Genomic DNA, 27,965 nt, shown 5'->3' with positions numbered 1-27,965 from the left:
ATCAATAAACGTTGTTGAATATTTTAACAACAAAGGTTTTACATTCAAAACTATAAAGTGAATAGCAGATTCAGTTTACCATAAAAAGTGTCACTTTAATAGATAATGTCCTAACAATACAAAACAATGCCCACTCCAACAAACCTTGCTTCAGTGATGCTATGGTTACTTTGTTTACAGGTTGTTTTGCATATCAGCCCTAATACACCAGAACACACAATATATTAAAACAAGTGTACTGCCTTGCAAAGAAGTAAAATATTAAGAACCCAGAATTAACATTCCCTTTATCCTCCAGCCTGCAAAGGCAAATTAAAACATATCCTGATTCAATGATAACTTATAGACCAATGCACTCTAACACAGAAAATTATAAAAATATTTGAAACCCTTTGAAGACCAGTTTTTGCTCCTACAATCATCCAGAAAGACAACACTGGCATCTTCCAATATATTAAAAAAATATATATTCCACACCATCTTTCACTTGTTTCAGGCCTGAAACAAACTGCTGAATTTTCTCAGTTGGCAAAAAAAATCTTGAACTTCAAATATTCATCTGTCTCGTCAGCATTAAGATCTATTAATCAGTTTAGAAAATTTCAGAGATTGCAGTCTTCTTAGGAGTGTTTTTATTAAACAGTAGCACCATCTGCTGGTCCAAGCAATCCCTTCAAATTTTAGAAAAAGCCGTGGAGAGTGACCCAGCCAAAATGACGCAAAATGCTACGGAGAGTAACAGGTAGTTTTTCAATCCCTATGTAGTCAAAGAAAGAGAAGAAAAATGTAATATCATCACTTGTATATAAAGCAGTGTTTGTTTTTAGAAAGGGGGGGAGTAAAATGAAGGTGAAGTTGCATTGTTCACAGTAGATTGCATGAATAACTGAGTTTTCTGGAATGGCATTTATTAGAAACAAATTTTAAGTGAATACTCATGGAAAGTGAATCCCAAGTTCAGTGCTTACAACAGAAGAGTTACTCTTTTCCAGTCAGGGAACCGAACATGATTGATGTGTCTATTCAAACCCAGCCAAACATTGCTTAAATAAGGCCTACAAAGTTAATAGGAGTCTTTCCGTTGACTTCAAAGGGAGCTGGCCTCGGTTCATAAAGAATGTTCACAAAGCAGCTCACGGTGAGTAATCTACACAGCCATATATATTTTTATATAGGAATTAGTCACAAAAACTATTCAGCAAATAACTTTGAATGTGTAGAGAAATTTCATTCTACTCCAGGGCAATTCTCAAACAGCAAAAGAGGCAAAATTAGTTGAACAGATTCTTACAAATTAACTGGGCAACTTGAGTTCTAATCCTGGTTTGGACACTGACTTGCTATCTGATGTTGGCTCAGGGAGGTTGGCTGATCCTCACTTTCCTCATATATGTAGCTCAGACAAGGATATTTACCAACTTTACTTAAAGTTAAGCATGTGCTTATGGGTATATACACACAGCAATACGAGGCCTGTGGCATGGTTGTGGCTGGCCCAGATCAGCTGACTCGGACTCATGGGGCTCAAAAATTGCAGTGTAGATGTTCGGGCTTGGTCTGGAGCCTGGGCTCTGAAACACTGCAAGGGGGGTGGCTTTCAAAGCCTGGCTGCTCGCACAAGCATGAATGTGTTCACTGAAATTTTTAGCCTCAACACCTGAGCCCTGCGTGCCTGGGTCAACTGATTTTGGGCTGCAGGTTTTTATTTCAGTGTGGATGTACCTATAAGAACATGCTTAAGTATGTGAGTAGTCCCACTGAAGTCAATCACATCAGCCACACTATCAGAGGCTCGTTCACCTGCGCATCTACCAATGTGATATATGCCATCATGTGCCAGCAATGCCCCTCTGCCATGTACATTGGCCAAACTGGACAGTCTCTACGTAAAAGAATGAATGGACACAAATCAGACGTCAAGAATTATAACATTCAAAAACCAGTTGGAGAACACTTCAATCTCTCTGGTCACTCGATCACAGACCTAAGAGTGGCTATACTTCAACAAAAAAGCTTCAAAAACAGACTCCAACGAGAGACTGCTGAATTGGAATTAATTTGCAAACTGGATACAATTAACTTAGGCTTGAATAGAGACTGGGAATGGATGAGTCATTACACAAAGTAAAACTATTTCCCCATGGTATTTCTCCCTCCCACCCCACCCCCCACTGTTCCTCTGATATTCTTGTTAACTGCTGGAATTAGCCTACCTGCTTGTCACCATGAAAGGTTTTCCTCCTTCCCCCCCCTGCTGTTGGTGATGGCTTATCTTAAGTGATCACTCTCCTTACAGTGTGTATGATAAACCCATTGTTTCATGTTCTCTGTGTGTGTGTATATAAATCTCTCCTCTGTTTTTTCCACCAAATGCATCCGATGAAGTGAGCTGTAGCTCACGAAAGCTTATGCTCTAATAAATTTGTTAGTCTCTAAGGTGCCACAAGTACTCCTTTTCTTTTTGCGAATACAGACTAACACGGCTGCTACTCTGAAAACTGAAGTCAATGACACTTTCATGTACTTACATGATCTTAAGTGCCAATACCTTTAAGGATTTGGGTCTTAGGCCCTTTTCCAACAAAAGCGCTTAACTCTCATTGATTTTAATGGGAATTAGGTGCATAATCCCCTATATGGGTCTATGTGCCTAATCCACTAGACAATGTGACTCATGGGACAGTGGCACCACCAGCTCTAGAAGTTTGTTCAAATTTCACAAGGGTGACTTTTAAAGTGAAAATGGCTTTTCAATTTTTTTTCCAAAAATAAAATAAAATAAAAATCAAAGCTCTCCAGTTTTATGTAAATTTCATAAACTACAAGCAAGCAACTGTTCAACGAGGGGGGGGGGGGAGAAGGATGACAAATATTTCATCCAGCTCTAGTTATAATGGTAGCATTTAGTAATCTCTCCAAACAGCAGAGACTAATTTTAGCGGTATTCCTGTTTTAATCTTTCAAAATGTAGAACTTTTAAAGTATATAATTTTTAAAATTACAGCAAAGCATATTGTCTACTCATGAGACTTCCAAAATCTTCTTTCAGACATCCAAAAATAGTACTCCAGTATTCTAAAACATGTTATAGCTACCTTTGTCCTTGTCAATCTAAAACATGTTTAATATCCAAAAAAATCTTTTGGTTATATTCTTAAATAATCCATTTGTTCTTGGGCTCTTGCCTTCTGATCCTGCTAAAAGTCCCTCATGCTTTCTCACCGCTTTTTATACAGATATGGAATTCAAGTTTTCATTCTTCTAAAGTGAATGAAAGCTCCCCAAAGTCACATCAAACTTTTTCTTAGAAAAAATACTCTGGCATGACAATGGTCAAAGCTCCATCTTGCATCTGCCCACTTATGACAAGTGCAGAAGAAGTCTCACAGAGATAGCATTGTACCATGTATCCTCAAGTCTCAGGTTTCACATGCAATTCTTGAAGTCAGCTACAGGTAAAAAGTTAGGACACCATTGGACTTACCTTTATTTCTTTAAATACCAGTACTCCCCACATAGCGGCTACAAAGCCAGGGCCCTAAAGAACAAGGTTAGCTTTGTTAATATATATAGCATTTCTTAAAAATGGGCAATTTTCTCAATACTTAATTCAGACCTTTCTTTCCTGTGTAATTCAACTATAAATGTTTATGAACAAAACAGAAACACTGTTGTAAAGATTTCAAAGGAAGGGTCAGTAAATCCTGAAGGAGGAAGAAAAGGGGGAGAAAATCTGAGGAGAGGGCATGATCTGGACTTAAATTAGACTGCAGAGACGAATCTTGAACCTGCCACTATATTCATTCTTGATATTCTCCAACTAGTAAATCTCACATCAGAGTTTCATCTGCAGTCCAGGTTGGAGAAGGCTACTCAGGCTTCTGCACATGATCTTAGCAGTTACCATGGTTATTCCTAATACTTATTTCATTATTACAACTAACTAGTTGAACAAAGTTTAAACACTTGTCGTGAAAGTGAAAGACTAAAAATACACCTTCTTTTATTTAGCAATAATCTGGATAATCCACATAGAGTCAGGCCAGATGGACAGGTCATAAAACTACCACTGATCAATGATGTTATACTACAGTTTTCCTAGCTGACAGCAAACTTAGTGATAATGAAGAGCACCTGGAAATACCATTCTTTTCCCACTGAAAGCTATATTATGACTTCCAATTCCTGAAGGAAAGAATTATTAAATACATACCAGGAAATCATCATACTATTACCCAAAATATGTCACTTAAAATACAGAGCAATGAATGAGTTCTCATGTTACACTTAATACATGCAAGGTGAATAAAGTGGGGAAGAGTGTCAATAACAGGTGTGTGACAGTGAGCTGGCTGGAAACCCATGATGCCAACCCCTCTAAAATGGAGTAGAGAGGTTGATTCAAACTAAAAAAAGTGCATTTCATCCAAAGCTAAAAGCATGATTGGCACTACAAGAATACAGTTCTCTTATACAAAAAGAAACATACATTAACAGCATAAGCTCATTTGCTACATCATCTCTTACACTGACAGAGTACCTGGCAAAGTGGCCCTTTATCTAGTGGAGGATAAAACTTATGCAGCTACAAAAGACTAAACTGCTCATATGTACTGTATCAAATATTTAAATAAAACAGGCAAAATTGGCCAGTTGCTGCTCATCTAAGGCCTGGTCTACATTATGAGTTTAGGTCAAATTTAGCAGCATTATCTCAATTTAACCCTGCACCCGTCCACATGACGAAGCCCTTTTTTGACTTAAAGGACTCTTAAAATTGATTTCTCCTCTCCCCCCCACGATGAGGGGATTAGCACTGAAATTGGCCTTGCTGGGTTGAATTTGGGGTACTGTGGACGCAATTTGACGGTATTGGCCTCCGGGAGCTATCCCAGAGTACTCAGTTGCGACTGCTCTGGACAGCGCTCTCAACTCAGATGCACTGGCCAGGTATACAGGAAAAGGCCCGTGAACTTTTGAATTTCATTTCCTGTTTAGCCAGCGTGGCGAGCTCACCTGCACAGGTCAGCATGCAGAGCTCATCATCACAGGTTTCAGAGTAGCAGCCGTGTTAGTCTGTATTCGCAAAAAGAAAAGGAGTACTTGTGGCACCTTAGAGACTAACAAATTTATTTGAGCATAAGCTTTTGTGAGCTACAGCTCACTTCATCCGATGCATTCAGTGGAAAACACAGTGGGGAGTTTTATATACACAGAGAACATGAAACAATGGGTGTTATCATACACGCTGTAAGGAGAGTGATCTCTTAAGATGAGCTATTACCAGCGGGGGGGGGGGGAGAGGAGAGGAAGAAAACCTTTTGTAGTGATAATCAAGGTGGGCCATTTCCAGCAGTTGACAAGAATGTCTGAGGAACAGTGGGGGGTGGGGAGAATAACATGGGGAAATAGTTTTACTTTGTGTAATGACCCATCCACTCCCAGTCTCTATTCAAGCTTAAGTTAATTGTATCCAGTTTGCAAATTAATTCCAATTCAGCAGTCTCGCGTTGGAGTCTGTTTTTGAAGTTTTTTGTTGTTGAAGAATAGCCACTCTGAGGTCTGTAATCAAGAGACCAGAGAGACTGAAGTGTTCTCCGACTGGTTTTTGAATGTTATAATTCTTGACATCTGATTTGTATCCATTTATTCTTTTACGTAGAGATCATCATCATCACAGGAGACCATGCAGTCCCAGAATCGCTGAAGAGCTCCAGCATGGACTGAACGGGAGGTACGGGATCTAATCGCTGTATGGGGAGACGAATCCGTGCTGGCAGAACTCCGTTCGAACAGACGAAATGCCAAAATATTTGAAAAAAATCTCCAATGGAATGAAGGACAGAAGCTATAACAGGGACCCGCAGCAATGCAGCGTGAAAATTAAGGAACTCAGGCAAGCCTACCAAAAAAACAGAGAGGCAAACGGCCGCTCCAGTTCAGAGCCTCATACATGCCGCTTCTATGATGAGCTGCATGCCATTCTAGGGGGTGCAGCCACCACTACCCCAACCCTGTGCTTGACTCCATCCAAGTAGTGGGAGGCAACATGGAAGCGGGTTTTGGGGACAAGGAAGATTATGATGATGAGGAGGATGTAGATAGCTCACAGCAAGGAAGTGGAGAAACCGGTTTCCCCAACAGCCAGGATCTGTTTATTACCCTGGACCTGGACTCAGTACCTCCTGAACCCACCCAAAGCGGGCTCCCGGACCCTGCAGGCAGAGAAGGGACCTCTGGTGAATATACCTTTGTAAATATTATACATGGTTTAAAAGCAAGCGTGTTTAATGATTTGCCCTGGCATTCGCAGCCAGTACAGCTTCTGGAAAAGTCTGTTAATGTGTCTGGGGATGGAGCGGAAATCCTCCAGGGACATCTCCATAAAGCTCTCCTGGATGTACTCCCAAAGCCTTTGCAAAAGGTTTCTGGGGAGGGCAGCCTTTTTCTGTCTTCCATGGTAGGACACTTTACCATGCCGGCCAGTAGCACGTAGTCGGGAATCATTGCAGAACAAAGTATTGCAATGTATGGTCCTGGTGTTTGCTGGCATTCAAACAACATTCATTCTTTATCTCTTTGTGTTACCCTCAGGAGAGTGATATTATTCATGGTCACGTGGTTGAAATAGGGTGGTTTTAGTAAGTGGACATTCAGAGGTGCCCGTTCCTGCTGGGCTGTTTGCCTGTGGCTGAACAGAAATCTTCCCCGTTGTTAGCCATGCGGTGGGGAGAGGGGTGAAGCCATCATCCCAGAGAACTGGATGTGTGTGTGTGGGGGGGAGGTTAGTTGGGTTTCTGCTGCACGTGAACCCGGAAACTGCAGCCCCTCCTTTTAAACTGCCAACCCATTTTAATGGCCAACCCAATGGCTCCTTCATATGGGAAAAGAGGGGGCTGCTGTTTGAAACCATTCCCACATGTTATGAAGGTTAAAGAATCCAAAAGACTGTAGCGTACCACGGCTGCCTGCAAGCCAAATTCTGTTGCCCGGCCCTGCATGAGTGATCTCTTACACCAAACCGGCATACCCTCAATAAGAGGCAAAATGCGACCTTGTAATGAAAACACATGTGCTATGTAATGTTAACAGCAAGGTCTACTGAAAGAGTGTACCCATTGTTCTATAAAATGTGTCTTTTTAACTACCACTCTCCCTTTTTTTTTCCTTCCACCAGCTGCATATGATTCTCCTTCCCAGAGGCTAGCAAAGATTAGAAGGCAAAAAAAATGCACTTGTGATGAAATGTTCTCTGACCTCATGCTGTCCTCCCATATTGACAGAGCACAGCAAAATACTTGGAGGCAGACAATCTCAGAGTGCAGGAAAACACAATATGACAGCGAGGAGAGGTGGCAAGCTGAAGATAGTGGGTGGCGTCAGCTTGCTGAAAGAAGGCAGGAGTCAATGCTCAGGCTGCTGGAGGATCAAACTCATATGCTCCAGTGTATGGTTGAGCTGCAGAAAAGGCAGCAGGAGCACAGACTGCAGCTACAGCCCCTGTGTAACCAACCACCCTCCTCCCCCAGACGCCCAAGAACGCGGTAGGGGGCCTCCGGCCACCCTGCCATTCCACCCCGGAGGATTGCCCAAGCAACAGAAGGCTGGCATTCAATACGTTGTAAAGTTTTAAAGTGCTGTGTGGCCTTGTCCTTCCCTCCTTCACCACCCCTCCCAGGCTACGTTGGCAGTTATCCCCCTATTTGTGTGATGAATAAAGAATGCCATGAATATGAAGTAACAAGGACTTTATTGCCTCTGCAAGCAGTGATCGAAGGGGGGAGGGGAGGGTGCTTAGCTTACAGGAAAGTAGAGCGGGGGGGAGGGAGAAACAAACAGAACTTTCACACCGTAGCCTAGCCATTCCTGAAACTGGTTTTCAAAGTTTCTCTGATTCGCACCGCACGATCCTGTACTCTTCTAACCACCCTAGTGTCTGGCCGCTCATAATCAGCGGCGAGGCAATTTGCCTCAACCTCCCACCCTCCATAAAAGTCTCTCCCTTACTCTCACAGATATTGTGGAGCGCACAGCAAGCAGTAATAACAATGGGAATATGGGTTTCACTGAGGTCTGAGTCAGTAAATTGCGCAAGCGCACTTTTAAATGCCCAAATGCACATTCTACCACCATTCTCCACTCGCTTAGCCTGTAGTTGAACAGCTCCTGATTACTGTCCAGGCTGCCTATGTATGGCTTCATGAGTCATGACATTAAGGGGTAGGCTAGGTCCCCAAGGATAACTATAGGCATTTCAACATCCCCAATGGTTATATTCTGGTCTGGGAAGAAAGTCCCTTCCTGCAGCTTTTGAAACGGACCAGAGTTCCTGAAGATGCGAGCATCATGTACCTTTCCCGGCCATCCCACATTGATGTTGGTGAAATGTCCCTTGTGATCCACCAGTGCTTGCAGCACCATTGAAAAATACCCCTTTTGGTTTATGTACTCGCTGCCTTGGTGCTCCGGTCCCAAGATAGGGATATGCGTTCCGTCTATCGCCCCACAACAGTTAGGGAATCCCATTACAGCAAAGCCATACACTATGACCTGCACATTTCCCAGGGTTACTACCCTTGATATCAGCAGCTCAGCGATTGCATTGACTACTTGCATCACAGCAGCCCCCACAGTAGATTAGCCCACTCCAAATTGATTCCCGACTGACCGGTAGCTGTCTGGCGTTGCAAGCTTCCACAGGGCTATTGCCACTCACTTCTGAACTGTGAGGGCTGCTCTCATCTTGGTATTCTTGCGCCTCAGGGCAGGGGAAAGCAAGTCACAAAGTTCCATGAAAGTGCCCTTATGCATGCGAAAGTTTTGCAGCCACTGGGAATCATCCCAGACGTGCAACACTATATGGTCCCATCAGTCTGTGCTTGTTTCCCAGGCCCAGTATCGGCGTTCCACGCCATGAACATGCCCAATTGACACTATGATGTGCACATTGCAGGGGCCCATACTTTGTGAGACATCTATATCCATATCCTCATGACTCTCGTCACCTCACTGCAGTCGCTTCCTCCTTGCCTGGTTTCGCTTTTCTTACAGGTTATGATTCTGCATATCCTGCTTGATAATGCGCGCGGTGTTTATAGTGCTCATAATTGCCGTGGTGATTTGAGTGGGCTCCATATTCCTAGTGCTACGGCATCTGTGCTCAAAAAAGGCGCGAAACAATTGTCTGCCGTTGCTCTGATGGAGGGAGGGGCAAGTGACAACATGGCTTACAGGGAATTAAAATCAATAAAGGGGACGGCTTTGCATCAAGAAGAAACAGAATGGCCCCCTGAAAGACAGAACTCAAAACCCTAGGTTTAGCAGGCTGTTGATTTCATGGAGGGAGGGAGGAAGGGGGAGAAAATGAACACAAAACAAATCTGGTCCATTTCTTGTTTTGATCAACTTCATCTATCTTTATACATCTTGCTGGTAGCAGACGGTACAGTACGACTGCTAGCCATCATCATCTCCTGGGTGCTCAGTGGAAGACGGTGCAGTATGACTGCTGGCAATCATCGTCTCCTGGCTGCTCATTAGAAGACGGTGCAGTACGAGTGCCGGCAGGTCTGAATCGCCATGAGACAAAACTTAAAAGGGAAATGACCTGGCTGAGTCACTCCCATATTTGCCCAGGCACCCGTGACTGACCTCACCGAGGTTGGCTAAAAGAGCACCCTGGAGTATGGCGATGATGGCTACCAGTCATACTGCACTGTCTGCTGCCAAAAGGCAATGAGCTGCTGCTGTGTAGCAATGCAGTACTGAATCTGCCAGCACCCAGGAGACATACGGTGACAGTGAGCTGAGCGGGCTCCACGCTTGCCGTGATATGCTGTCTGCACGGGTAACCCAGGAAAAAGGACACGAAATGATTGTCTGCTAGTGTTTTCATGGAGTGAGGAAAGGGGAGGCCTGACGATACGTACCCAGAACCACCTGTGACAATGTTTTTGCCCCATCAGGTTATTGGGATTTCTACCCAAAATTCAAATGGGCAGCGGAGACTGCGGGAACTGTGGGATAGCTACCCACAGTGCAATGCTCCAGAAGTCGACGGTTGCCTCGGTACTGTGGACGCACTCTGCCGACTAAATGCACTTAGAGCATTTGTGTGGGGACACACACACTTGACTGTATAAAAACGCTTTCTACAAAACTGACTTTTATAATTCGACCTAATGTCATACTGTAGATATAGCCTCAGTAACACAAATAGTACCATTAATCTTTGTAACAAAGAGCATGTTTTAGGTACTCACTTAAAGTTAACGTTAACTTAAAGTTAAGTTCCCGGTTAACGTTGTTACGTTGATCAATTAGGGAACATGCTCGTTTAAAGTTGCACAATGCTCCCTTATAATGTCATTGTTTGGCAGCCTCCTGATTTGGCCACAGCTTGCAGGAAGAACAGCCCGTTGCAGCTAGCTGGTGGGGGCTTGGAACCAGGGTGGACCAGCAGCCCCCCATCAACTCCCCTAAGTTCCCTGTGCAGCAGCCATCCAGCAGGCTATCAATTGCTGGCAGTTCAGTTGTCCCTCCCCGCACTGCCCTGTGCTGCTCCTGCCCTCTGCCTTGGAGCTGTTCCCAGAACCTCCTGATTGCTGGGGGGTGGAGGGGAGAGAAGAGGGGGCTAATGTCAGGGTGTCCCCTCCCCCTTGCTCCTGCATCCCACTTACCCTATCTCCATAGAGCAGGGGGACACTCGACAGGGCTCAGGACGGAGGGAGCTTCCTGGCGGTAGCCATAGTCTCACCTTCCTGATTAACTTAACAAGGCAGTGTACTTAAGAGTGGGTCAGCATACTTAAAGGGGAAATGTGCATCTCTCTCTCTCTCTCTCTCTCACACCCCCCCCCGTGTGTCTCTGTCTGCCATGCTATCTCCCCTCCCTCCATTCCTGCTGCCTTGGCGTGTGAGGCTACATTAAACAACAAGTTAACCCCTTGAAGGCTCAGCTGAGTGCTAGTTCATCATTTAGCACTAAGGCATTCCCTGGGAAATATCCCACCCTCTAACTTCACCACCTCAACCAAGCTTCACAATCATCATTGCTGTGTACCAGTATTAAATTGTTTAAAACTTATACACAGTGTAAGATTTAACAATAGCCTTTTGTCTGGCCAAAAAAAAAAAAAAAAATAATAATTCCCTGGAATTTAACCCCTGCTCTCAGAACCATACAGCTAATGGTAGCCTAGAATTCCTCCTTATCTGTAAGGGGTTAGGAAGCTCAGATAACCGGGTTAGCACCTGACCAACAGAACCAAAGATGCTTTCAAATCTTGTGAGGTGGAAAGGTTTCTTTTGTGCTCTTTGTTTTGCGTGGAGGTTCTCTCCTGGGACTGAGAGGGGCCAGACAGAAATCCATCTTCTCCAACCCATCCCAATCCAAGTCTCCAATATTGCAACCAGTATAGGTAAGCCAGGCAAGGTGGATTAATTTATCTTTTGTTTTTCTTGTGATTTTTCCCTGTGCTAAGAGGGAGGTTTATTCCTGTTTTCTGTAACTTTAAGGTTTTGCCAAGAGGATTCTATTTACATTAATTCTTATGGGAAAATTGGATTCGCTTAACATCGCTTCGCTTAAAGTCGCATTTTTCAGGAATATAACTACAACGTTAAGTGAGGAGTTACTGTATTGAAAACACACAAAAGGATTAATATCTGAATTCATAACTTTATGCAAAATAAATATTAAAGACAGAAAATATCACAAATTGTGAGGAATACAGTGAAAAGTATAACTGGCTGATCAGTGTCTCCTCCCTCCGCCCCCCATGCCTCATCTACAGAGGAGGAGAGTCTTTTACAGAGACTGACTCTCTTACTTAAAAATCTACTCATTCTTTTAGATGTGGAGGCCATTAATTCAACCCTTGATGTCATCCAAGATGGTTGCTGTCATAATTATATGTTCCTAAAAGCCAAAGGCTATGGGGGAGACACAGAACTAGGGTTCCTAAGAAAAGTCTATATAGACTGGCTGTTCAGACTGCACACCTCAAAGTTGAAAATTATCCCCCAAAAGGGAAAAGAAAACCCTCGTTTTAAATAATAATGACACAATGAACAACTTTTTTAAAAAAGGTACTCACAGCAGTGATTATTGGAAAGCTGACCACCGCACTGAGGTAGTGATTAGCTATGAACCAGCAACAATTGGCTATTGCCCAAAGTACACCAGCAACAAACCCTAGAAACAACAAATTCCAATCAGAAAACTAACAACAAAATATAGGCCACCTACAGCAGGCAGTGAAAGACATTACAATTTACTACGTGCAAATGTAAACAAGAATCTGAATAGTATGTTGATGATTATTATCTAAATTTAACATTAAGGGATAAAATCATCCTCTCCAAGAGAAACGGCCATAGAATGGTAACTCCAAAGGAAGTATTTCTGGGTGAGCAGTTCGGTGGTGTCAAAGTTCAGGAAACTGCATTCGTATTTCCCCTCAGTGGTTCAGCAAGGCACCCATTGTCAGACTTCCAGCTTCCCAACCATTGCTCTTGAATGGACCCCTGTGTCACTCTCTCTCTTCTTATTGGGGAATTTCCAGGTGGCACAGTTCCCTGCCTAGACTCTATTATTCCCAGCGCAGACAGGCTGCTTAAGGACACCTGCTTGCTTTCTCTTCAGAGATGGTTAATAAGTGTAATTGTTACAGTAAGCACTTTCTATGCATGCTTACTTTGTTCTTAAGGTAAAAAGCATTACCGAGAAAACATATTAAAAACAATAAAAACCTACACACGTACTAATAAGCTTACCAATGCTAACTGGATACTGGAGAGAGAGCAGTTCTTCAATCTCCCTCCCAAGGGGATTCCTTGTGGTTATAAGTTCAGCTCAAAGCAAATACACAGTGTTATGAGATCTCAGTGGGCCTAGTACTTCCAACCCTACCTAAAGACTGGAACTCTCTGTGGACCAGGAGTCCAGTCCATTTGCTTGATCAGAAAGAAGTCAGTTTAAAACCAGGCTATCAAAAACCTTTTTCTTGTCTGTTGGTTCCTTCAAAAGGTTGATAATGGAGAAAGTATATTAGCATTCCCCTCCGTCCTAGAGAAGGTACATACAATAACAATAACGTACCTCAAAGGTATTAAACCTAATTCAATAAGGTTTAACTTTATTTATTTAAGTTTATCTTAATTCCATAAGGTTTGTTCAGAATATTACAGGATATTGTTAGTCTGTCACAGCTAGCTCAGTCCTGGTTGGAGATATGGCTTGATCTCATTGTGCAGATTTTCTAAGATCTACAGTAGGATTTGACTGAAACAGTCAGGACTGATGTAATTGTATTTAGAATATATTTCATAATACAATGTTTGCATTTAAAATTGATCATGAAATTTGGTATCTTAAATGTTTCTGTTACTCAACATAAAGACAAAATATGAAGTACAATATGTGCCTTAATGTTACTAGCAAAAGTAAATGTTGATAGCATGGGCTGGAAAGAGAAGAACTTCTGCTGAAATCAAAAGAATCATTCTTTCAGACTCTAGTCTTTGTCCCAGGCAAATTATTATACTTTTGTTCTCTTAACACTTACATCAAAGAACACTTACAGAAAATGGCAATAACATAGTCAAATAATGCATTATTACAAAGTGAAAGAGCACATACATGGAGTAATTAATTGCTTTACTATTATACTGCTGTTTAGGAAATTGTGGTTTTGCATTCATATGTCGGTCTGGAAAATGTTTAGCCTGGCTTTTTGTTTGTTGGTTTTGCTTTGTTCAATGGGTGTTATTCACAGCATTAAATTAGAAAAAAAAATCAGTTAATCACTGATCATTTAATAACAGGACAAGAGTTTGAGATCAAAGTGTCTTTTGGCTTAAGACTATTTAGACTGTATGGGTGTCACAAAAATTCTGCTTAGACACTGAATTCTGGAAAAATTCATGTAATCCAAATGCGCTCACCACTACTGAATTTACAGCTATTTCTGTGGATTCAGTTTCTGTTTATTTTTCTTACATTGCAGTGACACCGCATCACCATCTGGCCTTTCATAAAGAGGATATTTTTTTTCTCCTCCCTCCTTCCCCACAAGTTCTAAAATTTTCAAAGGTCAGTACAACATGTAGGTCTCAGTTATAATTTTCTGGGCAATGTGTTCTCAGTTCTGGCAAAGTGTCAATTTCAGAACATCTTTAACATGCAACATCACATTTCAAATTGGACCACAATTTTTCATATAGTCTCCCAACCTTTTCACATGTGCTCTTTCAAAAAATACCAAAAGTCAAGAGATCGTAGTTCCAAAATTAACTATAATACCAAGAGTATGATTTGGAATCATTATAGTAGTACAGTTGAAATGATTCCAGGAAGTAACTTAAATTAATACCTATTTTATTGAAGTCATACCTGGTATTATGGCTTCAGGGTAAACTTTAGGTTTATTTTTCATGACTGCACAGTAGATCAAAAAATATATGGTACTTGTAAGAAAGATTCCACTAAAGTGTGCAAAGACATAGTCTAAATCTGAAACAGAAATGGCAGAGGTAAAGATATAAAATACATAAAAATGTAAATATTTTTACTAAACTTATTCTATGATGTTTCATACATAGTGTGCATAAATACAAAAATGCATAAGACACTTATACTAACAACTTGAAGTTTGCTCATTGTCCATCCATTTAAAAAAAAAAAATAAGAAAAACAAAGGAAGGGAGCTTGTTGCATTATCCACGTGACCCAAACATGACTGTAAATATTGCTATAGATGGAGTTGTTCAATCATGCAGGTTAAATTATATAAGGGACTTTCACTGGGTAGACTATGCCATAAAATCATATAAACATAGAGCTAGAAGAGACCTCAAGAGTATGGATCACAGTACAGCCTAAAAGTGGGATTTGGGTGCCTAAACCTCACACTTAAGCACCAATGTTTTTGTCTCAAGAAGAAAAGGAATCCCTTGTTTTTGCCCTAATGCTGCACTCCTAAGCTTGTTATGTGAGTAGACACTCTTTCCTTATTTGTGCTCTCTTAGGTCCTCTGCTCTATGTGAATTTGTCATGTGATGAAGACTGCAGGAGCCAAGAGGCTCGTTGTCCACCGGTCTAATTAGAGACTTTGGTTCATTATTACTGCAGCACTGTGAGGAGGACAATTTATGAAGGCTCCACTCCCACAAGAAATTGCAAGAGAATGACGGTGGTACAATACACTTGCATGAATCGTTGGAAGGCAAAGGAGACGCTGATCGGGCTGCAAAGTAGGGGGTGGTCAGCTCTGGGGAAGGATGGCTTGAAATGCTCCTTACAGCTCCGTTAGCAGGGACTAAATCAGTTTCTCTGCCCTGCTTGGGCTGGGCTCATGCCCTCAACCTACTCACTTCTGGCGCTATGCTGGCCAGGCTGGAGGAACACAGAATAGTAAGCCCTTGTGTTCTCTCACACCCACCCCAGGTGGAATTAATGCCACTGGAAGCCTGCAACCGAGAGAGAAAATTGAGCTTGTCTTGGTTGGCTGCAGCTGAATGCATTTCCACTTTTAAAGCAGGTGGTCTCTATATTTTCCCATAATTGTCCCCATACTTAATGGGGGTAATTAATATAAACATCATATAAATATATTTTCTGCACAGTAAAACCAGAGCATGAGCTGAAAAATGGATGAAGAAACCAAACATTTATATTAATTAGGCTCCTTACATATTTGGAATATTGCCTACCAATGCAACAGTGAAAATCTATATGGCCTCACAAGAAAAATAAGTAGAAAATGTGACTACATTTCAAAATGCTTCAAAGAAAAAACATTTTGTTGTGAATGAAATTATGTCTAAACATCAGTGAAGTTTGGCATTCACTGGGCCTGACTGGCCATTGCCTCACATCTTGTGTAGGGATTTACACCTGCACAAAGTGGGCGTAAAATGCTAACAGATCAGAATGGGAGTGATTGCACCCAGTTTGCCCAGCTGTAAGTGACTACAAACAGGGCAAGGTAGTGGAGAATGATGTGCACCGACTCCTTTGTCACCACAACACCAGGAGGCATGGCAAAAATCACCAAATCAATTTACAAAATCAATAGGATATACAGTAGTTATAAGGTGAAATAAAAATGGTTCATTGGCCTTTACCAAATTGACTTGCTCCTGTGTATAGCGTTTCATTTCTTCTACCATGATCCTTGATGTAGAGCACGGGCACAAAACTGGAACCATAGAATATTCCAGCTACTACTGCTAGGGTACAGCCTCTTAAAAAAAACACAAGAGAGAGAAAGAAAGGAATCCATTATTAACCAATAGACTAGATAATATACTTAAGACATAACAGGTCGAGAATGATACTATGTAAAACACACTGCACATGCAAATTGCTAGTAATGATACAGAAATTACACCTCTTGTCACATTTTTATATTACAGTAGTACCTAGAGCCCTATCCAGGGCCCCACTGAGCTAGGTGCTGTATAAGCATGTAACAAAGAGCTAATGAGTGTACAATCAAGGATAATGACAAGACACAACAATGAACTTTACTAAGATGTGGTGGTAGCTGTGAACATTTAGAACTAATATAGGGGGTGCCCACTAACGGGCATAAAGCAAGCAGGTAAAAGTCTCATAGACTTTAAGGTCAGACATCATCTAATCTGACCTCCTGCACATTGCAGGCCACAGAACCTCACCTACCCACTCCTGAAATAGACCCCCTATCCTCTGGCTGAGTTATTGAAGTCCTCAAATCATGGTTTAAAGACTTCAAGCTACAGAGAATTCACCATTTACACTAGTTCAAACCTGTGAGCGATCCTTGCCCCATGCTGCAGAGGAAGGTGAAAACCCCCCAGGGTCTCCGCCAATCTGACCGAGGGGAAAATTCCTTCCCAACCCCAAATATGGCCATCCGTTAGACCCTGAGCATGTGGGCAAGACCTACCAGAAAGATACCTGGAAAAGAATTCTCTGTAGTAACTCAGAACGCTCCCCATATAGCGTCCTGTCTCCAGCCATTGGGGATTTTTGCTTTTGCCAGTGGGCCACATGCCATCCCTTCCATAAACTTATCAAACCGAGTCTTGAAGCCAGTTAGGTTTTTTGCCTCCACTGCTTCCCATGGAAGTCTGTTCCATAATTTCACTCCTCTGATGGTTAGAAACCTTTGCCTAATTTCAAGCTTAAACTCAGTCTGTGTCAAGAGAAAATAAACACAGTCTTGCATAAAACTGACCACAGCATCCTGTGTTTCTGTAATCTCTGCATATGATGGCAAACACATATTGGGACAATTGAAAAGTCACTGAAAATCTATTTTAAGTAATCTCCACAAGACAATATAGATCATTTGTAATTGTAATTAATATTGTGGCCAGTAAGAGACAGCACATTGAAGAATTAGAAGCAAACTCTTTTATCCAGTTAAAATGTATCTAAGTAGTTTTACAGTTATACCTCTTCATTATAGTACTAACATTTATAAAAATCAATCATTTGTTACAGTATGCTTCATACAGTACAGGACACAGAATTTCCTTTACTATTTTGTAGCAACTTCAAGAGACCCAGGTCAACCAGCAAGAATGAAGAAAAGAAATGGTAACTACTTACATTACTCTTTTTCGTAGTGGAGAAAGACCGTCTACCCATGAAGCATCAGAACAGGTATTTTCAGAATGGTTGACTGACTGTTGACAACAGTTACAATTTTACTGTCAAATGTTTTGGAAAACATCCAAAAAAAGTGCATATTTTAAAATAGACCAGTCACACATCAGGGGAAAAAAATCTTCTCAACAAAAGTCAGGAGACATGGGTTTACAGATAGGCCCAAACCAAAAATATTTGGCTCAGGATTTCAAAGGCTTCAGGGTGTCTGACTGTGGGGCTTAACTCAATACACTGTAGAGAGAGAGAATCCAGATACAAATTTGGATTTCAAAACATGTTTTCCCTTAAATTTGGTGAGTGCTACAATCCAGAGGTCTTGTTTGTTCTCTGTTTCCAGTGTTGTTGTTGACTGTGCGGGTCCTTTGCCATCACTAGTATCATTTCAGATCCGTAACGATTTCTGCTTATTTTCGCCTTCCCGTGCACACACTGAATCCTTCTCTATAATACAAGCAGATTCTATGCCACTCTCTGCTTTCTGTGCTCCACCCACAAATCTCCTGCTGAGGATTCCCTTGATATGGAGGAATCCCAGTGGGCATAGTTGGTTCCTATGCCTCCCTTCCAGCTCAGGCAGCATAGTGAAGTGAGGATAGAGATTGAATGAAGTGTGCTGCTGTGCTCCAGTTATCCTTCCCTGGTTCATGTTCCCTAAGGGACAACAGCCATCTGGCACCAGCCTCGGGTCTCTAACCTGTGCCAAGGCCAGGGTCAAGAAACAGGGAGTCATAATTACCTGCCTACTAGCTTCCCCACTCTGCTGTGCAGCAGGGAATCTGGCTGCCAAGACACATTGTTTGCTTCCTTTTATCCAATATTCTGCTTTTACAGTTCAGTTTTAGCTCCAAAAGCTGTAATTAAAATTATTTCCCCTTTCTGACATGGGGGGATATTCTCAATCATTTATAAAATCTGTCATAATGGAAAAGGACTTGTGAACTTATAAAACATGCCAAGCCAGTAACAACCAGACTGTTGCGAAAAGCTGTTTCTGTTGCCATATGCTATTGATCTTACAAGACCCATAAACTGAAGTTCATATAAATGGGCATCTCCATTTGATCATGAATATTGGCAAATCTAGGTAACATCAAGTAACTGCTTTTCTTTTTATGCTCATGCATATTTTCACTGAAGTAAAACAGTCAGTGTACTTACACTCTCTCTCAGTAATGGGGTAGCTTCTAATGAAGTTGAAGAACTTTGAACTTCACTTTTTACAAAAAGAAATATGATAGTGCTGTGAAGAGAAAAGTACATTAACATGTACCAAACATCATTTCATAACATTTAATACCCCAGGGCAAAAACAAAGTTGTTGAAGGCATAATCCGCATTTTCATTTTGTTCCTTATTTTTCATCCTTGGTTTGACAATGTCACACTTCAGTATATCTTGAAATGAACTCTTAACTATCTTGATTAATCTTATTAATTAATTTAAACACAAGTATATAATCTGATCAAATCCACTTTAAAAACGTAGTACTGTCCTTATAGTTATCTCTTGTCATATTAATAGGATGTAAATGTCGCCGTTCTGATATATCACAACATTATTTTTCTAAAGACAGTTGTTATAGACCAGTACCGCATTTTCAAACTATAGCAGATGTACACTGGGATATCCTAAGTGAAATTCTATATACACCCTCCATAAGATGGGGGCGAGCGGGTAATGAGAGGAGAAAATGAATGAGACCTTCTTTTCAAAAAGCAAAAGCATACTATATGTACCAGAATTAGTGTTTCTAATTAGTGTAATTAAACTGTTCATAATAAGGATGTTTTTAAACACACCTTTACATTTACAGCTTCTGTGCAGCAGACTCAACAGCTTACTGCACTTAGTTTGACCTGGGACATAAACGGAGAATAGAAATTCTAGGTCCATTTCCTCAGGCAGTACTCGGATTTGTTTTTTGTTTTGTTTTTTATAGTCTTAAATATTTTTCAGTTCAATTCAACTGCAAATGTTAAGCCCCTCCTCAGAAGCCTAGTTCTGTGATTGGTAGGAACGTGGAACATTGAGGTTTAAATAGGAGTAATTACCAACATATTTAACTTTCAAATTTGATCAGGTAAATCTGTGAATCAGGATTAGCAGGGTTGGGTTTTAATGCCAAGGAATGGTGCGGGTCCCCTTCATGCATGGTTCTTCCCTCTCCTGAGAGGATAGGAAGGAATATTGGTAAGGGGGGATTTCAGCCTCCTCCATGAAGACCAGACAAACACACATTGTTCCCCCTCCATGCCTATGAAGCTTAGATGAAATGCTTAAACTGTGAGTTCCATCCTCCCTAAGTGTCTGGAAAGTGTCTTGCATAGAACAGCTGCTCCCATATATAAATAAAGAATTGGAGGCCCTGTAGGGGGTCCTGGAGGATGCCATGGTTGGGGAATTCTGGCAGTATGGCTTCAGAGCTTCACTGTTGGGGATTGCAGAGCCTCTGGGGGCAAGAGGTGGTGTGGATGGTCCCGGATTCAGCTGAATCTATGCAGTCTGCCAGGTTTGAGGAAGGGTCTTGTGGCCTAGTCTATGGAAAGGGGCAAAGAAGAAGCAAACTCCACCTCTCTGAAGGATTGATCAGAGATAAATTCCACCAGGAGATCATAGCCTTTTCTAGAGAAGGCTTTGCCCAACAATTTGCGAAGTGAAACATTTGAGGAATTTAACTATGACAATCAAACAATCTACATCTGGGATGCTATTTAACATGTCCATTGGCATAAAAATGCACTTCTCCATTTATGAAGACCTATTTTGCCATTGAATTGGAATTAACATTTGTCTAATTCTGAAAATATTTTTCTGTCTCACTGGATAGGACAACTTATTAAGTTTTAAATGAACTGCATTTGCAAAATATATTCAACTAACACACATCCTCTCCTATTAAATCAGTATCTCAGTCGTTAAATCTATGATCTTTTAAATCAAAGGAATTGTTTATTATTAGGAAGAGTATTTACCTTAACACTGAAAGCCCAGCTCCGATATAATTTAAGATGGGTTTTGTTACCTCTTCTGGGTCAATTCCAAACCAGCCGAACCTGGAATATTTAACCACAGCTTTATTTGATTCCATTTACATGTATTAAATTTAAAATTAGATTCCAGTCTTGGAAATCCTTACTAATGCAAGTAGTCCCACTGAAGTCCAGATTATCAGGACTGAGCTCATGCTTAGTGAAGTTTTGCCAAAAGGCATGTAAATGTAAATGTCCAAGCTAAAAGAAATTAATTTAACCATGCACAATTATGATGATAAAGAAAACAAGCAAATAAACAGCATTTTACTTGCACATGAAAAATATGATTTTAATTAATCAGATGAGTGAGCATGTAGGCTCTTTTGCAAAGAAGATCCAGTAAACATTTTCCTCTTATTGCAAATCTCACAAATAAGGGAGCACAATGGATTACAATTAATTTGTATATTCCACTGGGAGAAAAAAAATCTTTTCTATTTAATACATCTTTTGCATTCATGTTGAATATTTCTTCATTAACAACTCTAATGAAAATGACAGCATTCATGTTGTGCAGTTTAAAGTTCAAATGCAGTTACCTTGAGCTTGCCCAGCCAGTTAGCAAATTAAAAGAAGCCCAGATTAAGAGTCCAAGACCTAAACCAATGGTTTTAACAATGGGAACAACTGTAATGTTACCTGCAATATGGAAAAAGACAAAAGCAAAATTATTCCATTGCCAAAATATTTTGGTTTTAAAATTGAGTACTCATATTTGTACTTTGAATTTCAATATGGTTTGTAAATTCAGATCTTTGAACAACATCAGTCAATATGCAGTACATGATGTTGTTAAATATTTAACAAATGCACGCACGCACACACAAACACAATTTACTCAATTCTTCATCATCCACAATTTTGAAAGCTATTTTTGGTGTGAATTTGGTGCTTACAAAAGGAAGGTGCTGAAGGCATTGTATGCAAGGTCTTTAATGCACCTCAACCCTACAAGAATGCCTGGTGTTCTGGTCCTCAATTTCTCTCAAGAAGAGAATGCCATTTATGTCTAACTGTGCAATAATCATGTTTTAGGAATAGGAAGAGACCAGTATTCTTGAGTTTTTATATTTTCCCATGTACTTACTAAACTGAAAAGTTCTGTATTCTGCAAAGAGTTTTTAAGAGATATTTCTGTCCCTAAGGAGAAGAATCTGTCTGTCTTATGCAGTGATGCTTCCTGTTAAAGAGCCCTGCACCGGACTACAGCTTAGAGGATCTAGTCATTTCATGCCTTTTTTTTTTTTGGATATTTCTTTAAGGTTTAATTGATATCAATCCAATTTGAGGACAAAATTAGGAAATACACAGTGCTTATCACCCAGCAGCTCCCACTGGCTTCAGTGGGAGCTGCTGGCTGCTCAGCACTTTTGAAAATCAGGTCACTTATTTAGAAGCTTAACTTTGGACTTCCGAAAAACTTGAACCAATAGGTTTCTTACAGCCATTTAAAATGTAAGCATTCAGCCTATGTTGCTATATGGTTAAGGTAACTTTAGCATCTTGTTTCTTCAGCCCTTCTAAAACATGGATATTATTTGGTACCTGTATTACTTTAGGTTTTTAAATAAGGTTGCTGAAGACCACTGTCAATGATAAAACTGTAAAATATCATGTTCACAGTAATACATATAATAATGGCAGAGATCCACAGTGTAGAAAATAACAAAGATCCATTTAGTATATTAAATATTTCAATGTTATCTCTGCCTCCTCTGAGGAATTAGCTTTACTTTGTCTCTGAAGAAGTAGGATCTCTTCCTCATTACCTGTAGCCCATACACTTCCCCCAACCATAGCAAGAGGCCAAAACCTAGGGCTATGCTGAATAAGGTTCACCACCAATGATACTATCCATATTGCAGCACAGAGAATCCACTGGAAGAACATTCCTGGGGAGAAAACAGACAAACTAATGAATATGTTACCATCAATGGTTTAAAAAAAAAATTTCTTTCAAGTATTGTATGTGTGAACCTGTTGTTTCTTGTTCATATAATATGTCTCAGATGAAATTATTCAGATACAATTGAAATCTGGTCACATATTTTAGAGAACTATGCCTTATGATGTTTACGTAGCCATGTTACAATATTTTTTAAAGGTTATATTTTGAGGCAAGATGTTAGCAGTCAACCAGTCATTTTTTTCTGGGTTCACGCGTTCTCCATATGCTTGGTAACTACATTTGCTTGGACACAGTTAATACTGCCCAGATCCCCAGGTGCACAGGAGCTCTGCTTGGCTCTTGAAGAGGATGGACTTAAGTTACTTTCCCTCCCAACCATGAACATGTTAGAACAGCCTAGAAATTACTCTAACTCAGTGGCTCTCAAACTTTTTTTTTTTTTTTTTTTTTACAGGTGACCCCTTTGACATAGCAAGCCTCTGAGTGCGATCCCCCTTATATATTAAAAAGTGTTTTTAATATATTTAACACCATTACAAATGCTGGAGGCAAAGCAGGGTTTGAGGTGGAGGCTGACAGCTCGTGATCCCCCATGTAATAACCTCGCAACCCCCTGAGGGGTCCCGACCCCCAATTTGAGAACCCCTGCTCTAACTTGCTGTGTGTGGGACAGTCCTGGAGCTGTACCAGTAACACAGGATAGCCAGATTGTTGTACACTCTGGCCAAACTTCCTCTCACTCCCAGCAGATCCTGTGCTCGGAGGGGCCAGGAGTGGGTGAAGTATTTACTGGTTTTATGCCCCTCCTTCCCCAGGACTTCCCTTACACAAGGGGAATCCTTTGCTGAATATTTAAGCCCACTTTTTTGTCCCTTTTGCAGTGCTGGATTGGCTCAAATAGAGGAGAAAACAGAGGCCAGAATCCACCCTGTAATGCAGACATGGTTACAGAAAAGTAATTTGGGATAAGCCTTTTTTGATCGTGGGACTCTGGTAATCAACAATGTGTCTTCATATATACCTAGATATAGCATGACCCCAGTATAAAGCAAGTGAAGTGCTGTGGCAAAATCAAACCATAAGTAAGAAACTAAAGGGGTTGTTTCGTGATATCAGATTCTCAAGACAGAAGTACTCAAGTTTCTACTTTTGATTGCTTTTAACGTTATCTACAATAACATGACTCAAGGGACGGAGATATTTAATAGATCACCAGCTATAAAGGGTAAATAATACATACTGAAGTGTGTATTTGAGAATGTGCAAACTGCAGGGGACTGAAAGGCCCTTCACTTTTTGCTTTTCCATCTTGCAGCATCCTGCAGTATACTCCATCTCTCGTAAGTGGATGGCAAGATATAAGAAGGGCCTCTCAAAGTTTTTCCACTTCCTGGCGTTTTCATTATTGCATTTACAAAATGAATTGTTGTGAATTAAAAATGCTGTGATTCTTCCACCTCTCTCTGTAGCTTAAGGCTGTGCTGGGGCAAATGTGGACATAGCCGGGAAGTTTCAGTAACCAGCAGATTCCATATTCTCACTGAAAGTGTTAAAACTATTAAAAAAAAAAAACAAAACCAAAAACAGATTGTTTACCATCACCAGTATCAAATTTCTTAACAGGTACAAAATTTGTCCCAAATAAAAAGACAGCTATCACAGAAGAGGTAAAGCCAATAGTGAGATCTGTTCCATTGCTGTTGACGGAGCTGTTATTTGCTCTCCAGCTGTTCATTTCTGTTCTGAAAATGCTTCTTGTTGAGGTGCTGTTTAAATGAAGATCCTTTCAGATAGCTTCTGAAAACAGAGACCAGAATTAAATAAATATATGTCATTGGATCATAGCAGTCCTAATGGGGTTTGATTTTTAGTAATGTGGGGGTTTAAAAGGTCCTACTTTCTACTTCCCAAAAGCGGAAAAAAATTGTAAGGGATAATATAGCCTAATGAGCTACCGCCATAAAATTTTGATTAGGGAGAAAAACATGAGTAGTTAGAGAACAGACACAGCCATAATACAGAATTATGAATACTCAAATGTATCTAGCTTAAGGGAAGGCCTGTGGTTCTTTATGGACAGGTGCTAATATTGGAATGTTGGAATGATCTTAGCTCCAGAATGTTGCTATGGGAGATTGCCTGGAACCAAGCAGGCTGATGTCTTTTGGGTTTGCATGACAGCAAGTATTAGGCAATTCAGTGCAATCTCTTCCTCTGGTGAAAGTAGTCTTGGCAGTGAGACTCTAGTCACACCACATTGCCTAGAAATCAGAATGGAGTGGAAGGTGGGCAGGGCAGTGGTTCCACAGAACCAGTATGGAAGCCCAGGATTGCTGCAGCTCTTACAATCCATGGAGTTTAAGGGGCCCTGGGTTTTTTTCTGCGGAATGTGTCGGGGGGAAGCCATAAAGTTTCTTCCTTAAACCTCCATGGAAACTTTTGGGAAGAAGGCAGTGAGGGAAAGCTTGCAGAGAGCGTTTGCTCTCACAGACACTACTGAAATGCCATTTCATGCAGGTAGAAGCATGTAACAAATATTAAATACATTAGAAACGCCACATTTAGAGGACTATGGGTAAAAGCTAATGCTGGGAATTTATCAGGAAATAGCCCCAGCTGGCAATGAAATGTAAAACATTTCATTCACACGAAATCACTGGACTTTGTCCATGACAGCAGAAGTTTAATATGCAAAGATTCCAAAAACTAAATATAAAGGAGAGTATTTGGTGTGCTAGTTATGTGGTACCATTGTATTTGTACCACCTTTATACTAGACTAAAATAACATCCCAGTGCAGTCTGGCATCTTCACACGCAGATGTACTAAATACTGCTATTGGAAAAGTAGCACATACTTATAAATAACAGTGACCATAATTTTCCAAACCTGGGTTCCAATATTAGTCATCAAAATAAGTGACCTGAATTTCAAAGGTGCTCAGGCCTGTGAAATCAGGGCATTTTTATTGAGGTGCTTCATTTTTGTGGATGAGATTTTGGCCAATCTTCCTAGTTGTAGCTTCTGGTGCTAGGATCATGGTAATAACTGCAAATGTTCCTTAGTTGGCCTCAGTGGTTAAAGCAGGTTGAAACCAGATGGGGAACTCTTACATGAACAGCCAAAGAAGAGAGGGAGATCTCCCTCTGCTTTTAGCAAAGGAGGAAGAGCTGTGTTCCCCCACGTCCATTCCTGCTGCACTGGCACTACTATCCACTGTGGCAGCAGAGTCATAGGTTTTGCTTGAAACTAGTGATTTGTATCAGCAGGTGAAAAGTTTACTCTCCACATGGAGCGAAATGAATGTAATTATTTAAATGTTTCCCTCTGGAGGATGTTGGGGTGTTTTCTCTTTGAACACCCAAGAAAAAAAAAAAACAGGAGATTCCTTAGGGTTGGAGTAGAAGGTACTCCACCATGAGAAGAGCATGGGGTAACTTACTCCACCTTTCTAGGCCTCTGTTTTCCCTCACATCCTTTGTCTGTCTGGTCTATTTAGAATGCAAGCTGTTTCAGAGAGTTTTTACAGTATTTTGCTATGTGTTTGTAAAAAAATAAATAAAAAAAACCCCAAAACAAACAAACAATATAACGGAGTGGCAATTTTGCAACAGAAAAGCTTCAAAAAACAGACTCCAAGGAGAAACTGCTGAGCTCTAATTAATACGCAAACTAGATACCATTAACTTGGGTTTGAATAGAGACTGGGAGTGGCTGGGTCATTACGCATATTGAATCTGTTTCCCCGTGTTAAGTATCCTCTTACTATATATTCCATTCTATGCATCCAATGAAGTGAGCTGTAGCCCACGAAAGCTTATGCTCTAATAAATTTGTTAGTCTCTAAGGTGTCACAAGTACTCCTGTTCTTTTTGTGGATACAGACTAACACGGCTGCTACTCTGAAAACTGTCATAGAAAAAATAGTTGTTTGCAGTGTTGTTTAGCTGTCTTGGCCCCAAGATATTTGAGAGACAAGGTAGGTTGGCCCAGTAAAAGACAATGCCTCACTTACCTTTTTTCTCTCTCATAGAAAAAATATGCAGTTCAATTCACCAGGGCCAGATTTTACCTCCCTTACTCATGCTGAGTAGTACCTTATTCCATGATGTCAAGGGAACTACACTCAGAGTAAAGGACTTCCCAACAAGAATACAGATGGCGGAATCTGGCCAGAAATAAGTAATAACAGCACATGTAATTTATTTTTTCACATATGAATCAGCAAATATTGTGCAACTCTTCAAAAATGTAACTGAAGTGGTAACTGAGAACTCAAAGTCTCTGTTATCCTTTTCCCTTTTCAAACAAAAGCAGCATGGATGATAGTCCATTTAATAATTACGATTGTAATGGATTTGTTTCCACAGTCAGCGTTCTTGTGGAGGGGACCTAGCACGAAATCGTGTCTTGTTGGAAGTGGGCTCAGCTCTAGAGACTTCTGTGTAGCCTCGCTCACAGACATCAGCAGGTATTTCTCCCCTTTCATCTCACTCACTCCAGAAGCATTAATTAGAGAAGCATTAACATATCCACAGAAGCATCATAGGCACAGTACATCCTCTCCTTTGGACTTTCATTCACTTCTTATGCTCAAATAAATGTGTTAGTCTCTAAGGTGCCACAAGTCCTCCTTTTCCTTTTGCCAGTACAGACTAACACAGCTGCGACCCTGAAACCACCCACTTCCTTCACATGATCATATCATTAAAAAGCACTGAAATTATTTAAAAGTGTTTAACTTAAATGGCAGTATCTTACTTTGAGTTTAATGAAGGGATCATACGGCTTTACCTGTTCACTCTGTCAATCCAGCTGCTGGATTTAGCTTCATTTCTCTCTGCCCATTTTATTTTGGACCGTCACATCTCCTTTACTTCCGCGCTTTATAAATGCCCCTCCCCTTAGGCGTCCACGTTTACTAGTGTAACTGCAGACGGGGCAGACTAGCCGCCCCAGCCCCGCCCGCCGGGCCGGTCTCCTTCCCTTTTGTGCCTCCGCGGTGTCAGCCGCTGGGGTCCGATCACGAGCCCGGGCCGCGGCCGGAAGCAGGAGGAGGAGTAAGGGGCTGCAGTAGCTAAGGCAAAAAAGAAAAGGCGTACTTGCGGCACCTCAGCGGCTAAGCAGTTTATTAGCGAAGGCAGTTTCGGTAGGGCAGGCTTAATGTAACTCGATGTTTTGGGGATTTCTAAGACTTCAAGCCTTCTTAAAGATAACCCCCCCCCCCCAACCCTCACATGCTTTCAAAAGAAATAGGCACTCACAACACTGATTTGTGCCTGCGGCTTTAACAAGATCTTAATTCAGTTGTTTGTGTGGAGACACATATGCACAGAAAAATAGTTAAAAGAACGGGAGGGGGG

The 27,965-nt window shown here is 41.0% G+C and overlaps 1 protein-coding gene across 7 annotated transcripts; it reads right to left on the bottom strand.

The window, feature by feature from the left end:
• Positions 1-74: 74 nt before the first annotated feature.
• TMEM144 (transmembrane protein 144) lies at positions 75-27,564 on the bottom strand. Of its 7 annotated transcripts, none has more exons than XM_038400000.2 (13): positions 27,397-27,564; positions 26,618-26,770; positions 24,199-24,399; positions 22,463-22,585; positions 21,233-21,332; positions 20,634-20,714; positions 18,820-18,901; positions 17,602-17,678; positions 16,128-16,246; positions 14,395-14,514; positions 12,098-12,195; positions 3,485-3,538; positions 75-757 (listed from the first exon to the last, which is right to left on the bottom strand). In XM_038400000.2, the coding sequence occupies exons 3-13, from the start codon at positions 24,335-24,337 to the stop codon at positions 674-676; spliced, it is 1,077 nt and encodes a 358-aa protein (XP_038255928.1). In that variant the 5' UTR covers positions 24,338-24,399; positions 26,618-26,770; positions 27,397-27,564; the 3' UTR covers positions 75-673. The 7 variants fall into 7 exon arrangements, with proteins under 7 accessions (XP_038255928.1, XP_038255932.1, XP_038255933.1 ...); XM_038400004.2 differs by having other exon boundaries at positions 26,700-26,770; positions 27,397-27,543; XM_038400005.2 differs by having other exon boundaries at positions 26,700-26,770; positions 27,364-27,537.
• Between the last annotated feature and the right edge of the window lie 401 nt (positions 27,565-27,965).

The sequence above is a fragment of the Dermochelys coriacea genome, chromosome 4, assembly GCF_009764565.3.
Source record: "Dermochelys coriacea isolate rDerCor1 chromosome 4, rDerCor1.pri.v4, whole genome shotgun sequence".
Classification (NCBI taxonomy): domain Eukaryota; kingdom Metazoa; phylum Chordata; order Testudines; family Dermochelyidae; genus Dermochelys; species Dermochelys coriacea.
The sequence above is the reverse complement of the archived record's forward strand: the minus strand, read 5'-3'. Positions and strand labels throughout refer to the sequence as shown.